Source organism: Scyliorhinus torazame, chromosome 14 (genome assembly GCF_047496885.1).
Source record: "Scyliorhinus torazame isolate Kashiwa2021f chromosome 14, sScyTor2.1, whole genome shotgun sequence".
Classification (NCBI taxonomy): domain Eukaryota; kingdom Metazoa; phylum Chordata; class Chondrichthyes; order Carcharhiniformes; family Scyliorhinidae; genus Scyliorhinus; species Scyliorhinus torazame.
In genome coordinates, this window is record NC_092720.1 from 51,231,711 (window position 1) to 51,257,246 (window position 25,536).

At 46.3% G+C, this 25,536-nt stretch overlaps 1 protein-coding gene across 2 annotated transcripts in view; it reads left to right on the forward strand.

Moving 5' to 3' along the window:
- The window catches only part of LOC140389723 (uncharacterized protein C2orf72 homolog), a 51,721-nt gene extending 34,122 nt beyond the window's left edge, over window positions 1-17,599 (forward strand). The window contains exons 2-3 of one of the 2 annotated variants that reach the window (XM_072474174.1): window positions 7,408-7,524; window positions 16,306-17,598. In XM_072474174.1, the coding sequence (XP_072330275.1) occupies window positions 7,408-7,524; window positions 16,306-16,442 (254 nt within the window). In that variant the 3' untranslated portion in view covers window positions 16,443-17,598. Of the gene's footprint in view, window positions 1-7,407; window positions 7,525-16,305 lie in introns of both variants that reach the window. The other variant, XM_072474175.1, reaches the window with a different exon arrangement.
- The last annotated feature ends 7,937 nt before the right edge of the window (window positions 17,600-25,536 follow it).

Sequence of the window (25,536 nt, forward strand, 5' to 3'; positions counted from 1 at the left end):
GGAAAAGGTCCGTTTGCCCATCGCGGGCGGGAGCAATCTGACCTGCGACCTGCTTCCTCTAGGGCGCTACCGGAAGTCTTGTATTGACTGTTAACATGCATTGGTTTATTTCAGTTTCGTAGGCTGCCAGTTGGTGTTTCTTCAGCTCCTGGAATTTTCTAAGGGCTGATGAGTCCAATTTTGCAAGAAATATGGATGATGCACTTCAGCTCCCATGATGACAGACTTAAATAGGTGCTCTAAGATTTAAGGATGGAGTTTGGGTGAAGGCACATAAATATGAAATGTTTAAAAACTGGAGTATTTGGGTCACGGATAGATGAAGATGGTTTACATCCTGCCAACAGCTAGATTGAATCATCACCACACTGGCCGAATATCTCTTGAGCTCTCTTCCTTTTTGGGCCTCATGAGTAACTACGGTAAATTCATGCCAAATTTGGAAACTTTATTGCAACCATTGAATGAACTGGTGTGACATAATGTTCAAATTGTGTAAAAATTACGATGTCAGTCGACACGTGCACGAGTCTGAACCATACCTGCCGACAATCAAGAACCCAGTTTAAGTTAATTAAACAGCAATTAGCTGATAGTTTACGTTACCTGTCTGTTTTCACAGTTGGTTGGCAGTGCAGCCATTGCAATTTAGCTGCAATCTTAATCCAGGGTGGGATGAAATTCAGGACTCAAATAAAATTAACAAAATGTGTCTGAGGATTGAGGTCTATATATGATTGAGCTTCCCAGGCTCTCTTGGCACAGTTTTTCCACTGATTATTTTTTTACAGGTCGACAGTGGCTGTCCCGCTGAGGGAGCACTTTGGAACTGCCAGCCCACACATTCCCTTTTCTTTGTGCCTGTCCTGGCAGTGCTCAGTCATTCAGAGCACATTTTGCACTGGATGGCTGTTAATTGGCCATCCATCGTAACATCACCGCAACAATGTGATCTTGAGTGGGAGCGGTTTTCACATCCCCTCCTGCCCACGCAGACTTTGGGCATATTCTGGACATAAAATTCAGGCCATTGATTTTCAGGGTAAGAAGATTTTATAACTACTTGTATGGTTGTTGTAGTTCACAATTTAAACTCATCATAAGCCACTGATAGCTATTTTGAACCTACTATCCACTTTGTCTGTAGCCGGGGTGCACAGATGGACTTTGATTTTATCTGCTTGTCAGTGCAACATTAAGCACAGACTATTGAAGATCATTGCGATGTCTAGATCTGCATCAGAGGTAGAGCCCAACAGGGGGGCTTTATTTTTCTTTTCGACGTAAATGAGCTGCCAATCACATCAGATGACATTGGTAGAACAACTCGTAGACAAGGGTATATGACTATATCGCAAATGGGTGGCCAACACAGATACTGTATTTGGAATTCAGGCCATTTTTATGTGCAAGAATGAACTGTAGGTTGATGAATGTTGTATTATGTGGGGTGCCAAAGTTGTAATTTCGGAGAGTTACAGATCGCACTTGCTATTTTAATTTCAGGGTCAACACTTAGGCCGTCAGGGCTGGATAAGGACATAGAGGACACAGTGAAACAGTGTTCTACATGTCAAGCAGTAGAAAATAAACTTTGGTTTGGGAAAGAAAGAAGTTTGGGAGGCCGAGGGAGAAGGAATTTTCGTTCTTTTCCCATGTGCACAGGGTGTACTCCCGAATTGACTTTTTTGTGCTAGATTAAGACGCTGCCGGAGGGTTGTTCGGCATGGAGTATTCAGCAATTGTTGCGTTGGATCATGCTCCGCATTGGGTGGAATTGCGGGTAAACAAGGGAGGGGGCCAGCACTTGCAGTGAAGCTTGATGTGGGGTTTTTGTTAGATGAGGAGATTGGTGAGCGGGTGAGGGCGGCCATTTGGGGGCACTCTGGAGTATGTGGAGCTGAACGACACGGGAAGTTTTGGTGGCCATGTTGTGGGAGGCATTACAGGCGGTAGTGAGGGGGGAGCTTATTTCGATACGGGTGCACAGGGAGAAGGCGGAGCATGTGGAGATGGAGAGGCTAGTGGAGGAGATCTTGCAGGTGAACAGTGAGGTATTCGGAGGCCCCGGAGCGGCAGGAACTGCAGATGGAGTTTGGGCTTTTATCCACGGAGAAAGCGGTTGGGCAGCTGAGGAGGGCGAGGGCGGTGTTTTATGAATATGGTGAGAAGGCAAGCAGGATGTTGGCACATCAGTTGAGGAAACAGGAAGGTAGATCGGGAAAGTGAAGGACAAGGGGGGGAATGGTCTTGGACCCAGTGGGGGTGAATAGGGTGTTTAGCGATTTTTACAGTAGGTTGTATGGGTCAGAGCCCCCAGCCGGGGTGGAGGGGAGGAGGCGGTTTTTGGAGGGATTGGAGTTCCTGAGGGTGGAGGAAGACCTGGATTGGGGGCTGGGAGCCCCCAATGGGCTGGTAGAAGTGGTGGAGGGGCTGGAGGCGATGCAGTTGGGCAAGGCCCCAGGCCCGGACGGATACCCAGTGGAGTTTTATAAAACTTTTTCATGGGCCTTGAGGCCCTTGTTGGCAAGGGCGTTTACCGAGGCGAGGGAGCAGGGGGTTCTCCCCTCCCGACGCTATCGCAAGCCTCGATCTACTTGATTTTAAAGATCCAAAAGCAGTGTGGGTCTTATAAGCCGATCTCACTACTAAATGTGGACGGCAAGTTATTGGCCAAGATCTTGGCCTCGAGAATTTAGGACTGTGTGCCAGGAGTGATAGGGGAGGACCAAACGGGGTTCATGAAGGAGAGGCATCTGGCGGCCAACATTAGGAGATTATTAAATGTGATAATGATGCCCCAAAGGGACGGGGTGGAGGTGATGGTCGCCGTGGATGCGGAAAAGGCCTTTGATCGGGTGGAGTGGATCTGTGGGAGGTTCTGGGGCGGTTTGGGCAGGGTTTTGTGGACTGGGTCCGGCTGCTGTTCCAGGCACCGGTGGCTAGTGTGCGGACAAACCAGGTGAGCTCGGACTATTTTGGACTGCTTCGGGTGACGAGGCAGGGATGCTCACTCTCCCCATTGCTCTTTGCCTTGGCGATGGCGTTGGGAGCGTCGAAGGACTGACAGGGGATAGTATGGAGGGGGGGGGGGGGTGTAGCATGGGTCTCGCTCTATGCGGACGATTTGCTGTTGTACATTTCGGACCCATCGGGAGGTATTGGGGGATTATGGGGATCTTAGAAGGATTTGGCTGTTTTTTGGGCTATAAATTGTATATGGGGAAGAGGGAGGTCTTTCCGATCCAGGTGAAGGGGCAAGAGAAGAGATCTTTCCGATCCAGGTGAAGGGGCAAGAGACGAGATTGGGAGAGATGCTGTTCAAGGTGGTGGGGGGAGCTTTCAGTTCTTGGGTATTCAGGTGGCGGAGGGGTAGGAGCAGCTGCATGAGCTACATTTGGCTGGGTTGGTAGAGCAGATGAAGGGGGACTTTAGGAGGTGCGCTCCCGTTGTCATTGCAGGGAAGGGTTCAGACGGTCAAGATGACGGTCCTCCCGAGGTTCTCATTCGTGTTTCAGAGCCTCCCAATTTTTTTAGGAAGGTGGAAGCAGTGATTTCAGGGTTTGTGAAGGTGGGCTACTTATGGGCCCAAATTGTTTGTGTACTACAAACAAGAGGCCCCAGCAGCGATCCCTGTGGAACACCTGTAGTGATTTCTGTATATGTTAATACATGATTAGTTAATGTGCAGTCAGTACAGTCAGATGATCACTAGATGCCAACACGAACAGGAACTATATAAGGAGTTTCCCGCTCTTTCTTAGTGTTTGTGTATTGCAGCTAAAGTATAGAGGTGACCAGCTCAGAATGTAGTGTATTATATTAATTGTTAGTTTAATCTAATCTTAGTTAATTTTATTACTAGTCAAAGTATTAAAGTAAAAGAACGCACTATATTATTTTGTTACTGAATAAAATAATTTGTCATCAACTGGAAGACTTTGACTGTTTATCATCAAGTTAAATAAAACTCGGCAAGGCAAATGAGTAATATATATTAGATCTCTGTAATATAACAGTCACAACCTTCCATTCAGACACAACTTTCCATTCAGAAAAACACCCTTCTACTGCTATCCTCTGCCTTCTGTGACCGAGCCAGTTCTGTATTCATCTTGCCACCTCACCACTGATCCCGTGTAACCACCTTTTGTACCAGTCTTCCATGAGACACCTTGTCAAAGACTTTACTGAAGTCCATGTAAACAACATCCCCCAATCTCTCCTCATCAATCATCTTTGTCACCGTCTCAAAAAACTCGATCAAGTTAGTAAGGCCATGACCTCCCCGTCACAAAATCATGCTGTCGTTCGCTTATAAATCCATTTGTTTCCAAATGGGTATAAATCCTGTCCCTGAGAATTCTCTCCAATAATTTACCTACTACCGACGTGAGGCTCACCGGCCTATAGTTTCCTGGATTATCCCTGCTACCTTTCTTCTTTTTTTTTTATTTTAAAAAATTTAGAGTACCCAATTCATTTTTTCCAATTAGGGGGCAATTTAGCGTGTTCAATCCACCTACCTTGCACATCTTTGGGTTGTGGGGGCGAAACCCACGCAAACACTGGTAGAATGTGCAAACTCCACACGGACCCTGCTACCTTTCTTAAACAGCGGTACCACATTAGCTATTCTCCAGTCCTCTGGGATCTCACCGGTAGCCAATGAGGATACAAAGATGCCGGTCAAGGCCCCAGCAATTTCCTCCCTTGCTTCCTTCAGTATTCTGGGGTAAATCCCATCCGGCTCAGGAGACTCATCTACTATAATGGTGGTCCCCGCCTCCCCCCTCCTGCTCACAGCTTCGTTCTTCCCAAAAAAGTCGATAGACGGCTGCCACTTCGGGCAAATCCTACATTCGAGCCCCCTCAGGGCGAACTTAATTTCTCAAGCCTGAGAATCCCAGCCATGTCACTCACCCACACCGGGGGGGTGGATGTATATAAGTTGTATGGAACTTTTGTATTTTTTTTCATCGAGGGAAAAGCATGATAGTGCCCTCTGATTTGAGTATGTATGGTTTCATCTTGGAGTTTACTGTCCAAAGGCAGGTCAGACCCACAGCACCATGACCTCCTTCACAAGAAAGACAAGGGGGCAAGTCCTGAATGTACCTCAGCCGGAACAGGAATCAACCCCAGTGCTGTTGGCACCAATCTGATCCATACTCCGCCCTCAGAGTTACTGAGGCAGCATGAACTTTCACATAATATTGTGGTCTGGAGCTATGAATAATGATGGTAGAGGCGTGTTGTGTGTGTCTCTGTCTCTGACCAGAGTAAACCAGTCATTCCGAATAGAGCACAAGTAAACGGCAGGCAAAGACGGTAGTACTGAGTGTATGAATGTGTGAATAATACATCCAGTATGTTTTTTAAAAATGACTTTGAAATAATTGAGGGATGAAGTAAAGACCAAGTAGTACCAGGTCAGATTTGAGCTGCTTGTCAGGATGTAAAACATGGTGGGGAGTGGGGCACAAGTCAGTTATTAAGTTAATTTGCAGATGCAAAGGCATGCAAGCTTTGTAAGCACTCATTAAAAGGGCGCCTGAATGCCTTGGCTTCACCTATTTGCCGTAATCCTTCATTTTTGTCTAACCAGTTGTCTATCCATGCTGCTACTTGATTTAAAGCAATGAGTCAAAATCCTGGACTCTCTTCCTATCAGCACAGTGGATGTACCTCGACTACATGAACTGTAGTGGTTAAAGAAGATAGCTCACCACCACCTTCTTGAGGGCAATTAGGGATGTGCAACAAATGCTGGCCTATTCAGCAATGCCCACATCCCGTGATTGAATTTTAAAATGTCTTTCATCGCTAATCTCAATTTCCAAGGTCCTTGAACATGTCATTTCCCTGATCTAGGGGGCAGCACGGTGACCTCATGACGCCGAGGTCCCAGGTTTGATCCCGGCTCTGGGTCACTGTCCGTGTGGAGTTTGCACATTCTCCGTGTTTGCATGGGTTTCACCCCCACAACCCAAAAATGTGCAGGGTAAATGAATTGGCCACGCTAAATTGCCCCTGAATTGGAGAAAAAAAAAATGAATTGGGTATTCTAAATTTAAAAAACAAAATTTCATGTCCTTTTGTACAAAAGCTCTTTTTTGTATCTCTCCAATCAATTTGACACATTCTAAGTCTACCCTATTCAAACAATATACCCTCTGACTCGGGTGCGTTATGCCTCTCTGTGACCTTTCTAGCCTTTGAGATAGTTCATTACAGCATTCCAGTGCCGCCACCCTATTGTCCAGCTTGTTTGGACAGTCTTCATTTGACTCTGCCCTTATCTGTCCAGTAACATCGATCGCATTGTTACAACGATTTCTCCTCTGAACTCAACATCATTACCTCCAGAGGTTCCCCAAAGATTCATCCTCTACTCCTTTGCATCATCTAAATGCTTGTTCCCTCTACTTTATCCACAGAGGAGAGTTGTTTTACACATGCATGCTGATGCCATCTCGCCGTACCTTTCCTTCAATTCTTTTGACCCTTCTAATGCCTTTTATGCTATTGGAATATTACTCTGATATCCAGTTTTGGATTAGTCCTAATTTCCTCCAGCTAAACATTGGGAAAACCATTGGTTTTTGGTACAACTCCACACTCCATCTCACTCTCTTGACGACACCATGTTGAACAGAATTGTTTGCAAACTTGGTATCTATTAGAAGCTAAGCCAAGTTTCTGAATCATTGGGCGGGATTCTCTGTCCCACCAGCCCTGTTTTCCACCCACGCCGGCAACGGAATTCTCCGTTCACACAGCCGGTCATTGGGATTTCCCATTGTGGGCCATTCCACGCCGTCTGGAATCGCACAGCTGTGGGTCCGCTGACGGCAGGATGGAGGATCCTGCCAACGGAGAATCCCGCAGGAGATCTTTATCAGCACACAAGCTGCCTACTTCCACTGCTGTAACATTACCTGCCTGAAAGCACCTGCTGCAGAAACTTCCATTCATATATTTGACAATTACTTCTATTTTATACACCCTATAATTTCTGCTCACTCTTTAGATCCAAAGGCTTAGGTTTGTAGATTTTCATGGAATCTGCAAAAATTACAGTCCTTAAAACCTACTGCTTTGGCACGCTTTTGGCCATTTACCAAAATATCTCTCTGTAGCCCGGTGTCTTGGTGAAGCACCTAAATGCATATTTTAAGAGATTGAAGAAATTCTGTACTTGTAGATTTCCACTAACTCATGTTTAAATCTACTTATAACATTGGTCTCCTTCATCAGTAAGTAATGAAATGGTGAGAGATGTGTACTACTGCTTGCAGGTATTACTTGAACAGAAAGTAATAATAAAAACCAGACTAGTAAATTACATTAAATTGCTTTGTTTCGGTGAAACAAGAAACTAAGGAACTTTTATTTTGCTTACAGATGTGAGGAAAAGAAGAGGGATATGTTTTCCTGGAATTCCCTGTTTCTTCAGGAATACCAGAAGACGTATAGAGGATAGACAAGTTAATAACATTCGGAATTGTATAGAACAAGAAGGTAAATGGAAAATGACACTGCCTCTTTTTTTAAAAAAAAAGTACAAAATTTTAAACATAAGTTTGCCTTTGTCTGGTACTTTCAGATGAACTAAATCTTCATGTATCCTTCTTAGAATAGTTCAGCATGAGAGGAGTTACTTTTCCCCATATCCATGCATTTGTTTCTCCTTTCAAGTATTTAATCAATTCTCTTTTGAAGATTACTATTCAATCTTTATACAGTAAGAACAACTTCAATTTATATAGCAATTAACATAATAAATTTTAAGGTGCTGTGCCTTGACATCGAGCCACTCAAAGAGGTATGTAGGTAAATGACCAAAAGCTTGCCAAAGAAATAGGTTTTAAGGACTGGCTTAAAGGAAAAATGAGTGGTAGAGAGATTTGAAAGCAAATTCTGGAGCTACGGGGCCTTGGCTGCTAAAGGCATGGCCACCAATTGTTACAATCCCAGCTGATGTTACTACTGGACAATCGGGTACCAGAATGGAGCATGGCTCAGTAGACTGCCTTTTTTTTTTTTTGTTTAGACATGGATGAGCAGTCACAGGGCTACCATTTAACAAAAGAATAAAACATTTATTAAGGATGAAAAGATTGACTGAAATATAATACTCTTTCAGCCTACTTATATCTTCACAAATGTACATAGATTTTTAAGGATAACATAAGTTGCAAAAATATATCTTGCACTATAATGTTCTCCGTAAATACACAGTCCATAGGCGGAAACAATAGGCAAAATGTGATCAGGCACCACGCACTGAAACCACGTTACAGATGCCACCAAATGTAGCTTCTGTGGATTTCTCATCAAATCCCCCCAGATGCTTATCACACTGTGAACCAACTGGTCTCACTGGAACTCTTAACTTCCACACACTACTGTGTTTCCAAACTCTACTCTCAAAACACATACTGTAGGACCTTCTCCCCAAACAATGCTTTCTTTTAGATGCCGCCAAGGATCCACTTACAGGATTTCAATTTGTTTTTTCAGTATTCCTCTGCTCTGGATTGCCACATGCATTCAAGCTTCCATATGCATTCAAGCTTCCACACAATCTCTCAGGTAGCCAGCCACGCAAACAGAACACCACTGCTTCACAGGCTGTATTAAGGTGTCATCAACCTTTTGATTTATCTCTGATGCAGCTGTCTCTTTAACTCCGAGCACTTTCTTTGCTTTTTACTTTAACTTCATCCAACTTGTTCAATTTCTTTTTTTTTCTTCCTTTAACTTAACTGTCTTCCTGAGACCTTTTTTGTTGTTGTTTCGTCTCCCTGGTTGTTTAGTTTTTCTCCTCCTGTTTTTTGGGCAGCATGGTGGCACAGTGGTTATCACTGCTGCATCACCGTGCCAGGGACTCAGGTTCGTTTCCAACCTTGGGTGACTGTGTGGAGTTTGCACGTTCTCCCCGGGTCTGCATGGGTTTCCAACAGGTGCTCCAAAGATGTGGAGGTTAGGTGGATTGGCCATGCTAAATTGTCCCTTTGTGTCCAAAGGTTGGGTGGGGTTACGGGGATAGGACGGGGTTGCAGGGAAGTGGGCCTAGGTAGGGTGCACTTTCAGAGGGTCAGTGCGGACTCGATGGGATGAATGGCCTCCTTCTGCACTGCAGGGATTCTTTTTTTAAATAAATTCTTTTTTTTCCAATTGAGGGGCAATTTAGCGTGGCCAATTCACCCCTGCACATCTTTTTGGGTTGTGGGGGTGAGATCCATGCAGACACAGGGAGAATGTGCAAACTCCACATGGACAGTGACCTGGGGCCGGGATTGAACCCGGGTCCTTGGTGCCGTGAGGCAGCAGTGCTAGCCACTGTGCTGCCCCCCCCCCCCCCCGGCCCCGTAGGTATTCTATGGTTCTAAATTTGCTTTTCCCAGCAGCACCATTGTCCTGTCAGGTTTCCTCTGGATCCAGTCAAAAACGCAAAAGTTCTTGGTAACCTAGGGTGACCCCCGGTTGCTAAGCAATAGCCAGTCTTTAATCCTGTTTACTTTCACATTGTAAACCTTTAATTACAGTGCAGGCACAGTTTGAAAGAGGGTAATGGCAGATTTGAAAGAAAAAGAACCATTGCAATATCAGCTAATGTGAAAACTAGGAAGGAATGTTGGGTTAAGGGAATAGGAGGACAAAACCAGAGGGCACTAGGGGATATACAAGAGAAACTAGAAGATGATGTGTATGCAAAGATGGGGAAGAGGGCAGGGGGCAACTTCAGATATTTGGCCCAGTGGGATAGGTGAAAGGAGGAACTTGGCAGAAGCAGCTGATCAGATGGCCTCAGCTTTTGTGACAAAGTGTTCCATGAACTCTTGTTGACAGTGAGGGTGAATGGAAATGGGAGAGGGGTTTAAAAATATGGATTGCATTGGAGGAATGAAGCTAGGTGGGATTATCATTGCATTCAGGGATAATCCTGGTAGGGTGAGCAGTTTTAGCAGATGAGAGCTGGACCTAATGATGCATATTGCAGCCCTGCCAGATCTGGCAAGAAATGGCTAAAGCAGTTGTCTGCGATATCTGTTTAAGTCTGTTGAGATTGGGTAACTCTGGGAAGCAAAAGTGGAATTTTTTCAAGTTTGTTTTTCCTGTGACGTGGGCCTTTCAGTTAAGGCAGATGTTTTTCCCTCGATCACCCACACAGTATGGAATTCAGTTAATGCAAGCTGGAATGGACAATGACGACAAGTTCCCTTTCCTAAAGATGGAAGCTGATGATAATTTGATTATTTTCTTGTGCTAACCTCTTGAGTTGCCATCCAATAGCAGAACCAGGCCTCCAGTCATATACATCAAGTGATACTGTTCTCCATTAGGCCATTGGTGAAAGGAGGTGCTGGTATTTGAAGTGTTCATCTAAATAAAATCAAAATAAACAAATACTGGGGATAATGTGGGGCTGTGTATTTAAAAAGCTGCTCCCTGTCTTCAGACGGAGCTGGAATATCATCCTTGGCAGATGATGCACGATCAATGACCACTAAAGCGAGGTTGTAGTCCAACTGAATGAAAGCTGCTGGGGCGGCACGGTCTCTTATACCTCGCCTAGCAGGGCGGAGCTACCATACATCTTAACCAATAGAAAGCATGCAGTTTCCACCAATGGTGCTCCAGCATACCAGATACCGTAATACCTCTACTACCACATTCACCTCCTGCTAAAAAGGAGTCCGGTGGGGGTGGTGGCCTGATACTACAAACATGGCTACGTGGTAGAATTAGTTATGGAGGTACCGTAATACCTCCGTACAGCGTTTTGTAACTATTTACAATTCTAATAACTATTTACAATTGGTGATTTAAATTTACAGTTTACAATTTAAAATGAAGCACTCAGTCGATCGGATGCCCTGGTCGTCCTCTGTGATCGTCAGACCTTTGGTGGTGACTCTGGTGGAGGCTCGGGCGTCTGTGACTCTGGGAGCGTGGCTTTGATCTCCATGGCAGCTTCGACACCCGTAGACGGCGCTGGTGGGGAAAACGGTTGACCTGGGAAGGGAGCGCCTGCGGGGTGCGTCGGTGGGTGGGGGGGCCTAGACAGGGCCGGCAGAAGGACCGATCTCCCTGTAAGGTGCCCTGGTGGAGGGGAGGGTGGGACTGGTGGCTGGGGTGTGCGTGGGGCTCCGGCGGGCGCCAGGTCTCATAGGGAGCCTGTATCTTGTTGGCCGTCGTGGTACGCCACGTAGGCGTACTGGGGGTTAGCGTGGAGAAGATGGACCCTCTCGACCAACGGGTCCGACTTGTGCGCCCGCACGTGTTTTCGAAGCAGGATGGGTCCGGGTGCTGCCAGCCAGGTCGGGAGCGAGGTCCCAGAGGAGGACTTCCTGGGGAAGACAAGGAGAGGTTCGTGAGGTGTCTGGTTGGTGGTGGTACAAAGCAGTGACCGGATGGAGTGGAGGGCATCCGGGAGGACTTCCTGCCAGCGGGAGACTGGGAGATTCCTGGACCGTAGGGCCAGTAGGACGGTCTTCCAGACCGTTCCATTCTCCCTCTCTACCTGTCCGTTACCCCGGGGGTTATAACTGGTCGTCCTGCTCGAGGCAATGCCCTTGCTGAGCAGAAAGTTTGTCGCTCATAAAGGAGGACCTTCTATCACTATGTATGTAAGTGGGGAACCCGAACAGTGCAAAGATGCTATGGAGGGCCTTGATGACAGTGGTTGCGGTCATGTCGGGGCAGGGGATGGCGAATGGGAACCGGGAGTACTCATCAGTCACGTTCAGGAAGTACGTGTTGCGGTCGGTGGAGGGGAGGGGGCCTTTGAAGTCCATGCTGAGGCGTTCAAAGGGAAGGGAAGCCTTTATCAGATGCGCTTTCTCTGGCCGGTAGAAGTGCGGTTTGCACTCTGCGCAGATTTGGCAGTCCCTGGTGGCTGTCCTGACCTCCTCGATGGAGTAGGGCAGGTTGCGGGTCTTGATAACATGGAAAAAGCGAGTGACCCCCGGGTGGCAGAGGTCCTCGTGGAGGGCTCGGAGGCGGTCCACTTGTGCGGTGGCACATGTGCCGCGGGACAGGGCGTTAGGAGGCTCGTTTAGCTTCCCGGGACGATACAAGATCTCGTAGTTATAGGTGGAGAGTTCGATCCTCCACCACAAGATCTTATCGTTTTTTATCTTGCCCCGCTGTGCATTATCGAACATGAAAGCAACCGACCGTTGGTCGGTGAGGAGAGTGAATCTCCTGCCGGCCAGGTAATGCCTCCAATGTCACACAGGTTCTACTATGGCCTGGGCCTCCTTTTCGACTGAGGAGTGGCGGATGTCGGAAGCATGGAGGGTACGTGAGAAGAAGACCACGAGTCTGCCCGCTTGGTTGAGGGTGGCCGCCAGAGCTACGTCAGACGCGTCGCTCTCGACCTGGAAGGGAAGGGACTCATCGATGGCGTGCATCGTGGCCGTTGCAATGTCTGCTTTGATGCGGCTGAAGGCCTGGCGGGCCTCTATCGACAGGGGAAAAGCTGTGGATTGGATCAGGGGACGGGCCTTGTCCGCATAGTTGGGGACCCACTGGGCGTAGTAACTGAAAAACCCTAGGCAGCGCTTCAGGGCTTTGGAGCAGTGGGAGGGGGAACTCCATAAGGGGGCGCATGCGTTCAGGGTCGGGGCCTATTACTCCATTTCGCATTACGTAGCCGAGGATAGGCGGTCGGTGCTAAACACGCATTTATCCTTGTTGTACGTAAGGTTAAGGATTTTTGTGGTCTGGAGGGATTTTCGGAGGTTGGTGTTGAAGTCCTGCTGGTCGTGGCCGCAGGTGGTGACATTATCGAGATACGGGAATGTTGCCCGTAAACCGTACCAGTCAACCATTCGGTCCATCTCGCACTGGAAGACCGAGACCCCGTTGGTGACACCAAAGGGAACCCTTAAGTAGTGATCGAGCCGCCCATCTGCCTCGAAGGCAGTGTGTTTGCGGTCACTAGTGCGGATGGGGAGCTGGTGGTAGGCGGACTTAAGATCCACCGTGGAGAAGACCTTGTAATGCGCGATCCTGTTTACCAGGTCGGATATGCGGGGAAGAGGGTACGCGTCCAGCTGTGTAAACCTGTTGCTGGTCTGACTGTAGTCGATGACCATCCTGTGCTTCTCCCCGGTCTTTACCACCACTACTTGAGCTCTCCCGGGACTGTTGATGGCTTCAATGACTCCTTCCCTCAGTACCCTTTGGATCTCTGACCTAATAAAGATCCGTCCTGGGCATTGTACCGTCTGCTCCTGGTGGCGACGGGTTTGCAATCCGGGGTGAGGTTCGGAAACAGGGAAGGCGGATCGACCTTGAGGGTTGCGAGGCCGCAGACAGTGAGGGGGGGTATAGGGCCGCCAAATTTGAAGGTTAGACTTTGGAGGTTACACTGGAAGTCTAAACCTAGGAGTGTGGCCGCGCAGAGGTGGGGAAGGACATAGAGACGGAAATTTTTGAACTCCCTTCCCTGGACTGTGAGGTTTGCGACACAAAACCCCTTTATCTCTACTGAGTGGGAACCGGAGGCCAGGGAGATTTTTTGATTAACGGGATGTATGAAGCTCTCCGTGCTCCCAGAGTCGATTAGGCAGGACGTCTCGTGCCCGTTGATAAACACAGTCGTTGTAGCAGTTGAGAGTGTTCGAGGCCGGGACTGATCCAGAGTCACCGAGGCTAATCGCAGCAGTTGAGTGTTCTCTTCGGGCAGTCGAGTTGGGGTCCTGGGGGTTCATCCAAGATGGCGGCTCCCATTGGTCGCACATGGCTGGGCGTGCACAAAATGGCGGCGCCCAGCTCTCTAACGTGGCGTCCGCGGGACAAGATGGCGGCGCCTGGGGGCCGCACATGGCCCCGGAGTAGGAAAATGGCGGCGACCGCTGGCCGCCCGGGGACCGTGGAGAGGTTTGTGTTGGCGGTCCGCATTCGCCGCCAGAGACCGCGGCAACCGCACGGGCCTGGCATACCCCCACAAAATGGCCCTTTTTGCCGCATCCCTTGCAGTTGGATGCGCGGGCTGGGCAGCGCTGGCGGGGGTGCTTGGCCTGCCCGCAAAAGTAGCAGCGGGGCCCCCCGGGGATGCCAGGCCGCCTTGCGCACAGGCTTGTGGGGGGATGGGGGATGTCTCTGGGTCGGCTGCGGAGGGGTTCCACGCTGCCCAGGAGGCTGCCGCGCGGTCGGGAACGTAAGCGCGGCCGTTTCTGGAGGGCACATCCAGGGAGCCTGCAAGGGCCCGTGCCTCCTTGAGACCTAGAGTCTATTTTTCTGGCAGTCACTGGCGGATTTGTGAGGATCGCATACCTGCCACGAAAGCGTCCCGGACCAAGAGTTCAATGTGTTCGCTCGCTGAAACTTGCGGGCAGCTGCAGTTTCTCCCCAACACAAGGAGTGCACGGTAGAATTCTTCCAGCGATTTCCCCAGGGGTTTGTCGCCTCGTTGCTAGCAGGTGCCGGGTTTACCGAGCGAATATAATGTCCTTTTAGCAGCTCTATTGCTGCATCGAAGTCTTCCGCTTCCTCGATGAGGGTGTAAATCTCCGGGCTCACCCTTGAGTGCAGGACTTGCATTTTCTGTTCTCCCGTGGGTGTGTTTTCGGCCATCCCAAGATACCCTTTAAAGCACGCCAGCCAGTGCTTGAACATTGCCGCTGAGTTCGCCGCGTGGGGGCTGAGTTGCAGACACTCCAGCTTGATTCGGAGCTCCATTCATTTTTTAAAAAACTAGCTTATTAAATTAAACTAGCTTATTAAATTGATGCACGATCAATGACCACGAAAGCGAGGTTGTAGTCCAACTTTAATAAGCTAGATGTTTCCCCCAGCAGCTCAGGTACAGTATAAAGGCTGCTGGGGCGGCACGGGCTCTTATACCTCGCCTAGCAGGGCAGAGCTACAATACATCCTAACCAATAGAAAGCATACAGTTTCCACCAATGGTGCTCCAGCATACCAGGTACCGTAATACCTCTACTACCACAGCAGATCAGTACTATGGTCAAGAGTCTGGAGAAGATCTGTGTTCAAATCAAATCCCGAATGAAGGGTTAAATGCTTCCAATTTCTGATTGCTGTAAGGCACCTGTGAAAAATTAGTTTGGATTATTTCCACCCAGTTCCCAATGAAAGTTGGCTCCATGCATAAAACCTATTAATTGGCAATCTCACACTGAGTTCCCACAGAATGACTGATGTGGGGAATGGAAAAATCTGTGGTCCAGGTGTTCTTCTGTGGTTTGACAGAAGCAAACTGAAATGAAATGAAAATAGGAGTTTTACTCTGTATTGCGGTGTCCTATATCTAACCTAAGATGTATATACTGGGATGGCAGGACTGATGTATGAGGAGAGATTACATAGAACATACAGTGCAGAAGGAGACCATTCGGCCCATCGAGTCTGCACCGACCCACTTAAGGCCTCATTTCCACCCTATCCCAGTAACCCCACCTAACCTTTTTGGTCACGAAGGGCAATTTAGCTTGGCCAATCCACCTAACTTGCACATCTTTGGACTGTGGGAGGAAACCGGAGCAACCGGAGGAAACCCACGCAGACACGGGGAGGACGTGCAGACTCCGCACAGACAGTGACCCAGCAGGGAATCGAACCTGGGACCCTGGTGCTGTGAAGACACAGTGCTAATCACTTGTGCTATCGTGCTGCCCTGTGCTGATTGATTCAGTTAGGATTATATTTGCTGTAGTTTAGATTAGAAGAATGGGGGGAGGGAAATCTCATAGAAACATCTAAATTTCTAACATGACTAGACAGGGTAGATGCAGGAAGGATGTTTCCAATGGTGAGGGGGAATCCAAAACCATTGGTCACAATCTAAGGCTACGGGGTAAACCATTTAGAACTTTGATGAGGAGAAATTCCTTTACCCAGAGAATGGTGAGCCTGTGGAATTCGCTAACTCGGAAAGCGGTTGAGGCCAAAACATTATTTTCACGAGGAGTTAGATATAGCTCGTGAGGGTAAAGGGATCAAAGGTGGAAAAACAGGAACAGGTTTGAGTTTGATGATCATAATGAGTGGCGGAGCAGGCTCAAAGGGCCGAATGGCCTTCTCCTATTTTCTGTGTTTCTATGTATTTGATGCTGGCTGCCAAAATAATTGAATTTAATTCCTTGGCTTTGTTGTCCTCATAGTGCCCTCATATTCATAAGCTCAAGTCAAATTGACTGAAATAAAATTGAAAATATAGCAATTTAGAATCTGGCTTTAAAGTAAATGATATTTGTGGTATGAAATGAAATGAAAAATGAAATGGTATTGTATTTGTAATACTTACGTGTTGTATTTTTTTAGGAATATCCAAGAATGCTGGGACAGATGCTGTTTCGCAACAATTGACAGTGGGTCCATCCACGGTTGATGGCTTTAAAACTGACCTACAGATTGACTCTGGTGGAAATAATGGAATGAATATGGAAACTGAAGTTTAAATGATTTTTATAAACCACTATTTTCTACGTTTGCGCATTTATTAGAGTACCAGGACCTGAGAAAAACAAATTAAACACTTGATTTTCCAGAGGTGACATTTCTCTTTTTTTCAGTGTCATGACTGGGGAGAGTTGTTAGTCTGGATTATCTGAACAAATACCTGTTCCAGAAGAACCTGAAATATGATGGTATTGTAGTCCTCACAGTTAACCTATGATTAGAGAGTATGTACATTCAGTTTTAGACGTCTTTCACTCAAACAAATTCACTGGCTGTAAACATGTGAAGAGAATCCTGACATAGTCCAGTTCACCATTTTCTGAATCAACCCCTTTGCAGAAGACTTGTTGACAATCATGAAGAGAGACGTCTTTTCTGCCATTTGAAGAGAAATATGCAAAACTGAAAAGGTTTGCCATTCCTTCCTCCTGTGTAAACCATACTTTTTATTTTAAACACCCGAATGAAAATCTATTCAGTGAACAAGGATAGTTTCATATAGATAAAACCACAATTTTATAACTTTTAATATTTTTAAAAGTGCAGTGCAGTTTAATGCCAACCAGCAAACTTTTACTATATCTGTCAGTAGTTTGAGTTTAGTCCATTTAATTGCTTCTGTTTGCTCACAAATGGAATAAAATATTGCCTTTTTAAATATAACTTTAGTAGAAGATTTTAAAAGATTATATGATTACTTATTTTCAAGATAATACGTTAGATGTAAAATTTTGTCAACATAAAATTACAATATAAATTTTAATGCTGCTGACGTTGAAACACCTTTCTGCATTCAGATAATTCTGTGTAAAGAATGAAATCATTTTTTTTGAGAGTAGAAAATGAGGATGACTATAGCAAATTGCCTGCTTCAGCAAAGTCACCTACTCCAAAGATAGGGGGCCAAATTCTCCACTGTCGGGACTCTCCATTTTGCCGACAGCCCGGGGGTTTCCCCGATGGTGTGGGGCTGGCCCACAATGGGAAACCCCATTGACCAGCCGGCAAAACGGAGAATCCCGACGGCATGCTGCACCAGAAATCTGGTGCAGCGGGATGGAGAAATCCGCCCATGGTGAGTCATGTATGGAAGAAAGTTGACACCTGAGCTGGTAGAGAAAATATTTGTTTTGTTTGGTTTGTAACCACCTTTTGTTAAAAGAATGGGCTACCAATAGAGTATTGGAAATTGAGTATACAAGTTTTATAAAACATAAATTAATTGATTGTTGAATTGATATTTATTGTCACATGTACTGAAGTACAGTGAAAAGTATTTTTCTGTGGCCAAGGGAACGTATACAGTACACAGTACATTGACAGTGGTGCATCAACAAATAGTGATTGGTTACAGTGCGGAACAAGGCCAAACAAGAGCAGCATAGGGCGTTGTGAATAGTGTTCTTACAGGGAACAGATCAGTCCAAGGGAGAGTCGAACAAATGTTATGGGCCAGGGTTTAGAGAACCCCAAAGTGTATCATGGAGTTCACCTGACCCACACTTTTACTAGATTGTGGTATGGGGAGCACACGGCCCACTCTACAGGTGTGGTACAGCAGAAATGGAAAAGTATTTTTTAAAGCAAAACAATGTTTATTCTATGAACTCAAGTTAACCTTCTTAAAACATGCAGTGAACATCTTAGCAACCATGAATTCAAATATAAGCCCCAAAGAATACAACACTAAGTAATTCTTACTTTCCTTTTAACATCCAGAAGACTTAAAACACCTTTTAACAGAAGCACATCAGGTTAAAGTCACTACTGAGAGCAGTTATTAGTTTTAAATCACCAAAGGATCGATTTACATTCTTTAGATTACAGAGAGAGACTCTAATACACCTTCTGGCTGTGACTGCAGCTATCCAGCTCTGAAAACAAAACTAAAACATACCCTGCAGCAAACAGCCTAAAACGAAAGTAAAAACCTGGCAGACAGCCCAGCTCCATCCCCTCTCTGACATCTCTACAGTAATAAACACCCATTTCTTAAAGGTATTCTCACTACAGATATTTATATACACACCCATTTGTAAACACCCATTTCTTAAAGGTACTCTCACATGACACAAAATATAATTTGTTTACATTTCAAAACACCACATTGCCTTCTTGTTCCATCCTAGACTAACATACTTGGATTATGCCGAGAAGTAGTAAAACTCCAAATAGGAAAGCTCCATAGCCTTCCCTAGGCCCACTTCCTCCTCCCCCAACTCCAGCTTGCATTTGTATGTATCAGAGACATTCCCTTGCCCCATTGCATCCCGTGATAACATCTTATCTATCAATGGGGTCTAAGCAATTATGGGGGAACGAGGACATCTCTTTACGAATGAAGTTTCTCACCTGCAAATGTCTAAATGCACCCATCCTTGGGAGTTGAAATTTCTCCTCCATCTCCTCCAGACCTGCAAACCTACCTAGAATCATAGAAGTTTACAGCATGGAAACAGGCCCTTCGGCCCAACCAGTCCATGCCGCCCAGTTTTTACCATTATGCTAGTCCCAGTTGCCCGCACTTGGCCCATAACCCTCTATACCCATCTTACCCATGTAACTATCTAAATGCTTTTGAAAAGACACAGTTGTACCCGCCTCTACTACTACCTCTGGCAGCCCATTCCAGACACTCACTACCCTCTGAGTGAAGAAATTGCCCCTCTGGGCCCTTCTGAATCTCTCCCCTCTCACCTTAAACCTATGCCCTCTAGTTTTAGACTCCCCTACCTTTGGGAAAAGATGTTGACTATCTACCTTATCTATGCCCCTCATTATTTTATAGACCTCTATAAGATCACCCCTAAGCCTCCTACGCTCCAGGGAAAAAAAGTCCCAGTCTATCCAGCCTCTCCTTATAACTCAAACCATCAAGTCCAGGCAACATCCTAGTAAATCTTTTCTGCACTCTTTCTAGTCTAATAATATCCTTTCTATAATAGGGTGTCCAGAACTGCACACAGTATTCCAAGAGTGGCCGTACCAATGTCTTGTAGAACTTCAACAAGACGTCCCAACTCCTGTATTCAATGTTCTGACCAATGAAACCAAACATGCCGAATGCCTTCTTCACCACCCTGTCCACCTGCGACTCCACCTTCAAGGAGCTATGAACCTGTACTCCTAGATCTCTTTGTTCTATAACTCTCCCCAACGCCATACCATTAACTGAGTAGGTCCTGGCCTAATTCGATCTGCCAAAATGCATCAACTCACATTTATCTAAATTAAACTCCATCTGCCATTCGTCGACCCACTGGCCTAATTGATCAAGATCCCGTTGCAATCCTAGATAACCTTCTTCACTATCCACTATGCCACCAATCTTGGTGTCATCTGCAAACTTACTAACCATGCCTCCTAAATTCTCATCCAATATAAATAACAAATAACAGTGGACCCAGCACCGATCCCTGAGGCACACCACTGGTCACAGGCCTCCAGTTTGAAAAACAACCCTCTACAACCACCCTCTGTCTTCTGTCGTCCAGCCAATTTTGAATCCAATTGGCAACCTCACGCTGGATCCCGTGAGCTTTAACCTTCTGCAACAACCTACCATGCGGTACCTTGTCAAAGGCTTTGCTAAAGTCCATGTAGACAACGTCTACTGCACTGCCCTCATCTACCTTCTTGGTCACCCCCTCAAAAAACTCAATCAAATTTGTGAGACATGATTTTCCACGCACAAAGCCATGCTGACTGCCCCGAATCAGTCCTTGCCTCTCTAAATGCTTGTAGATCCTGTCTCTCAGAATACCTTCTAGCAACTTACCTACTACAGACGTTAGGCTCACCGGTATGTAGTTCCCAGGCTTTTCCCTGCTGCCCTTCTTAAACAAGGGCACAACATTCGCCACTCTCCAATCTTCAGGCACCTCACCTGTGGCTGCCGGTGATTCAAATATCTCTGTTAGGGGACCCGCAATTTCCTCCCTAGCCTCCCACAACATCCTGGGATACATTTCATCAGGTCCCGGGGATTTATCTACCTTGATGCGCTTTAAGACTTCCAGCACCTCCTCCTCTGTAATATGCACACTTCTCAAGACATCACTATTTATTTCCCTTAGTTTCCTAACATCCATGCCTTTCTCCACCGTGAATACCGATGCGAAATATTCATTCAGGATCTCACCCAACTCTTGTGGCTCTGCACATAGATGTCCTTGTTGATCCTTAAGAGGCCCTACTCTGTCCCTAGTTACTCTTTTCCCCTTTATGTATCTGTAGAATCTCTTTGGATTCTCCTTTGCATTATTTGCCAAAGCAATTTCATGTCCCCTTTTTGCCCTCCTGATTTCCCTCTTAACTCTATTTCGACAATCTCTATACTCTTCACAAACAAATCCCTGAACCTCTCAACCCCTTTTCTCCTCCATATCCTGTACATTGCGTCCAGCCCTGATGGTGCAAACCTATGATTAACACAAATTGGTGACCGTAAAGAGATATCCCCCAGTCGAAAATGTTGCCTAAACTGGTTCCAAACTCTTAAAGGTGCCACTATCACCGGGCTCGTCAACTGTCTGACCAGTGAGAACGGAAGAGGGGCAGTAACCAACGCCCTTAGACACAACCCTACACAAGAGGCCTCCTCGATCCGACCCCACCCCACACCCAGCACCTCAAACCATCTTTGCATGCATAAGGTTTGGCAGCACCAACCCACCTGATTGTCACCCTCGTTGCATGAAAGCTCTTCTTTAAAAATAAATTTAGAGTACCCAATTCTTTTTTCCAAATAAGGGGCAATTTAGCGTGGTCAATCTACCTACCCTGTGCATCTTTGTGGAGGTGAGAACCACGCAAACACGGGGAGAATATGCAAACTCCATACGGAAAATGACCCGAGACCGGGATCAAACCCGGGTCCTTGGCGACGTGAGGCAGCAGTGCTAACCACTGCACCACCATGCGCCCAGAAAGCTCTTCTAATCCTGGGAGTCTTTCCTGCTTCGACAAAGGCAGAGATTAATCTATCAACCCGAGTGAAAAAAGATTTAGACAGGAAGATTGGAGACTCTGGAACATGAATAGAAACCTCGGTAAAATGTTCACTTTGACCGTGTGTACTCTACCCGCCCAGGCTAGTGGAACGGCATCCCACCTCTTCAGGTCCCCCTTCACCTCTTCTACCAGACTCTCGAGTTCAGCTTATGTAACAATCGTGCCACCTGAATTCCTAACTACCTAAACTGTGCCTTGGCCAGTTTAAAAGGCAGCCTCCCCAGATCTATCCTCTTCCCCAAGGAATTTACTGATCTTTGCTCTTATTCAATCTATACCCTGATAGGGTGGCACAGTGGTTAGCACTGCTGCCTCACAGCGCCAGGGACTCTGGTTCGCTTTTGACCTCGGGTGATGTGTGGACGTTGCACATGCTCCCCGTGTTTGCATGGGTGTCCTCTGTGTGCTCCAATTTCCTCCCACAGTCCAGAGATGTGCAGGTGAGGTGGATTTGCTATGCTAAATTGCCCCTTAGAATGGGATTGCAGGAATAGAGCAGGGGATTGGACCTGGGTAGGGTGGCATTTCGAAGGGTTGGTGCAGACTCGATGGGCTAAATGGCCTCCTTCTGCACTACAGGGATTCTGTGAAAAGGATCCAAATGTTTTCAACAGTTCCAAAATTTCTCCGATACCTGTGAGAGGATAAGAAACGTACAATATCAAATCATCTGCGTAAAGGGATACTGTATATTCCTCATCACTCTTTCCTCCCCCTCCCCATACTTTCCATTTCCCTGACGATCTAAGCTCAATGGCCAACAGTTCAATTGCTAACGCGAACAGTAGTGGAGATGGGGCATCCCTGTCTCATGCCCCTGTGTAGTCGGAAATATCCTGAGCTCACAGGATTGGTCCAGACACTAGACATGGGTGTAAGTTCCATTGTATGTTTGCGTTTTGGTAAATGTAGGCTGTGTAGTTAACACTATTCAGCTCAAAACTATCCAGGTCAAGCAAAACGTTTCTGTTTTAAATTTGGAAAATTAAGGGGTGCACAATGCTCATCTACAGTACTCCAAAAGTAGAGGTTATTAGTTATTGTTGATACTAGTTTTGTAGAGATCAATCTAGGTAGTTCAATGTTGATGCCAAGAGGTTAATTGATCATGCTACAATAAGAGAAACTATGAAGTCACAAATTTTCCTATTAAGTGGATTTGAAAGGGTTTTTTTGGTTGCATGCAGTTTGGGGGATGGGGGGAAACGAGGGAATTGTTTTATTCTTACAATCTCCGTGGAGACCGATAACTTTTAAAGAGAAATGTGAAATTCTGGTGAACAGCTGAAAGAACAACTCAAGATTTCAGATTTTTAATTTTTTTATTGTAACAAGTGAGTCGACTAACACTTTTTTTTTGTAGGTAACTTGTACTTTAAAATATAAAGAGGAGATCCCCATTTAACTTTTAGCACAGCCCAAAATCTCCCACTATAGTTAGATGTTAAACTCTCCTTTACGTGGACACTTCATCCTTGAAGAGCCAGATTAAATCCTGATGGCTTATTTCCTTTTTACTTTCTCAGCAAAGTAAAACCGCTGATCTCAAAACTTTCACTGTAGGGTTTATACTGCAGATAATTTCCCTCTAGCTCTAAGTTAGACGAGTCTTCTACCTGCCTTTAAATCCTCACAAACTCGGCCTTCAATCTCAGTGCAAGCTCCCATCTGCGTTCTGCTTGAACAATAAAGTCAATATTTTATTTTGCTTCAGGTGCAGGAATGGCTGCCTCTATGTCCTGCGTCCTGTCCCTCAGATGATTGCAGACCACACCAAAGAGAAAAGTCATCTGTCTGTGATATTCATGGTTTTGTAAGGATGTCTGGTCTCAAAAAATGGCTTTCTCTGCCCTCATCCCTATGGCAATGTGAAACAGCAGCAGGCTGCCTCCACCATTGATGTCCGTCCTGGGAAAACATCTAGACATGGTAGCAGAGCATGGAAGGCTAAGAAGATGGAGGGTCACTGAGAGGGCACGGGGAGGTGGTTGCGGCATCATCAGTAACTAGGGACAGTTAGAGTCATGATTGTACTCCAGTAAAATACTTTACACCCGAGACATGTGAAGCCTCTGTCACATTATTCCGCACTGTGCCAGCCTGCACCCCTCTCCCTGTTCGCCAGTCCCAAACCCCTCGGCACGGTGATCCTGGATCTAGCCAAGGTCACCGCAGCTCTGAACCTTTATTCCTCAGTTCCAGAGCTCAAATGGGGATCTGTGTGGCATTTCCCAACCCACAGCCCACAAGTGCATCCATGCAGTCACGGATACCCTGTTTGCCCGCGCAGCTGACTATAATAAACTTTGACTTTGACCAAGTCCACCAAGATACCTGGGCAGCAGCATTCTCCGCCATAGAACATAGAACGATACAGGGCAGTACAGGCCCTTCGGCCCACGATGTTGCACCGAAACAAAAGCCATCTAACCTACACTATGCCATTATCATCCATATGTTTATCCAATAAACTTTTAAATGCCCTCCATGTTGGCGAGTTCACTACTGTAGCAGGTAGGGCATTCCACGGCCTCACTACTCTTTGTGTAAAGAACCTACCTCTGACCTATATCTATTACCCCTCAGTTTAAAGTTATGTCCCCTCGTGCCAGCCATTTCCATCCGCGGGAGAAGGCTCTCACTGTCCACCCTATCTAACCCCCTGATCATTTTGTATGCCTCTATTAAGTCTCCTCTTAACCTTCTCTCCAACGAAAACAACCTCAAGTCCATCGACCTTTCCTCATAAGATTTTCCCTCCATACTAGGCAACATCCTGGTAAATCTCCTCTGCACCCGCTCCAAAGCCTCCACGTCCTTCCTATAATGCGGTGACCAGAACTGTACGCAATAATCCAAATGCGGCCGTACCAGAGTTCTGTACAGCTGCAACATGACCTCCTGACTCCGGAACTCAATCCCTCTACCAATAAAGGCCAACACTCCATCGGCCTTCTTCACAACCCTATCAACCTGGGTGGCAACTTTCAGGGATCTATGTACATGGACACCTAGATCCCTCTGCTCATCCACACTTCCAAGAACTTTACCATTAGCCAAATATTCCGCTTTCCTGTTATTCCTTCCAAAATGAATCACCTCACACTTCTCTACATTAAACTCCATTTGCCACCTCTCAGCCCAGCTCTGCAGCTTATCCATATCCCTCTGTAACCTGCTACATCCTTCCACACTATCAACAACACCACCGACTTTAGTATCATCTGCAAATTTACTCACCCACCCTTCTGCGCCTTCCTCTAGGTCATTGATAAAAATGACAAACAGCAACGGCCCCAGAACAGATCCTTGTGGTACTCCACTTGTAACTGAACTCCATTCTGAACATTTCCCATCACCCACCACCCTCTGTCTTCTTTCAGCTAGCCAATTTCTGATCCACATCTCTAAATCACCCTCAATCCCCAGCTTCCGTATTTTCTGCAATAGCCTACCGTGGGGAACCTTATCAAACGCTTTGCTGAAATCCATATACACCACATCAACTGCTCTACCCTCGTCTACCTGTTCAGTCACCTTCTCAAAGAACTCGATAAGGTTTGTGAGGCATGACCTACCCTTCACAAAGCCATGCTGACTATCCCTGATCATATTATTCCTATCTAGATGATTATAAATCTTGTCTCTTATAATCCCCTCCAAGACTTTACCCACTACAGACGTGAGGCTCACCGGTCTATAGTTGCTGGGGTTGTCTCTGCTCCCCTTTTTGAACAAAGGGACCACATTTTCTATCCTCCAGTCCTCTGGCACTATTCCTGTAGCCAATGATGACATAAAAATCAAAGCCAAAGGTCCAGCAATCTCTTCCCTGGCCTCCCAGAGAATCCTAGGATAAATCCCATCAGGACCCGGGGACTTATCAATTTTCAGCCTGTCCAGAATTGCCAACACCTCTTCCCTACGTACCTCAATGCCATCTATTCTATAGCCTGGGTCTCAGCATTCTCCTCCACATTATCTTTTTCCTGAGTGAATACTGACGAAAAATATTCATTTAGTATCTCGCCTATCTCTTCAGACTCCACACACAACTTCCCATCCCTGTCCTTGACTGGT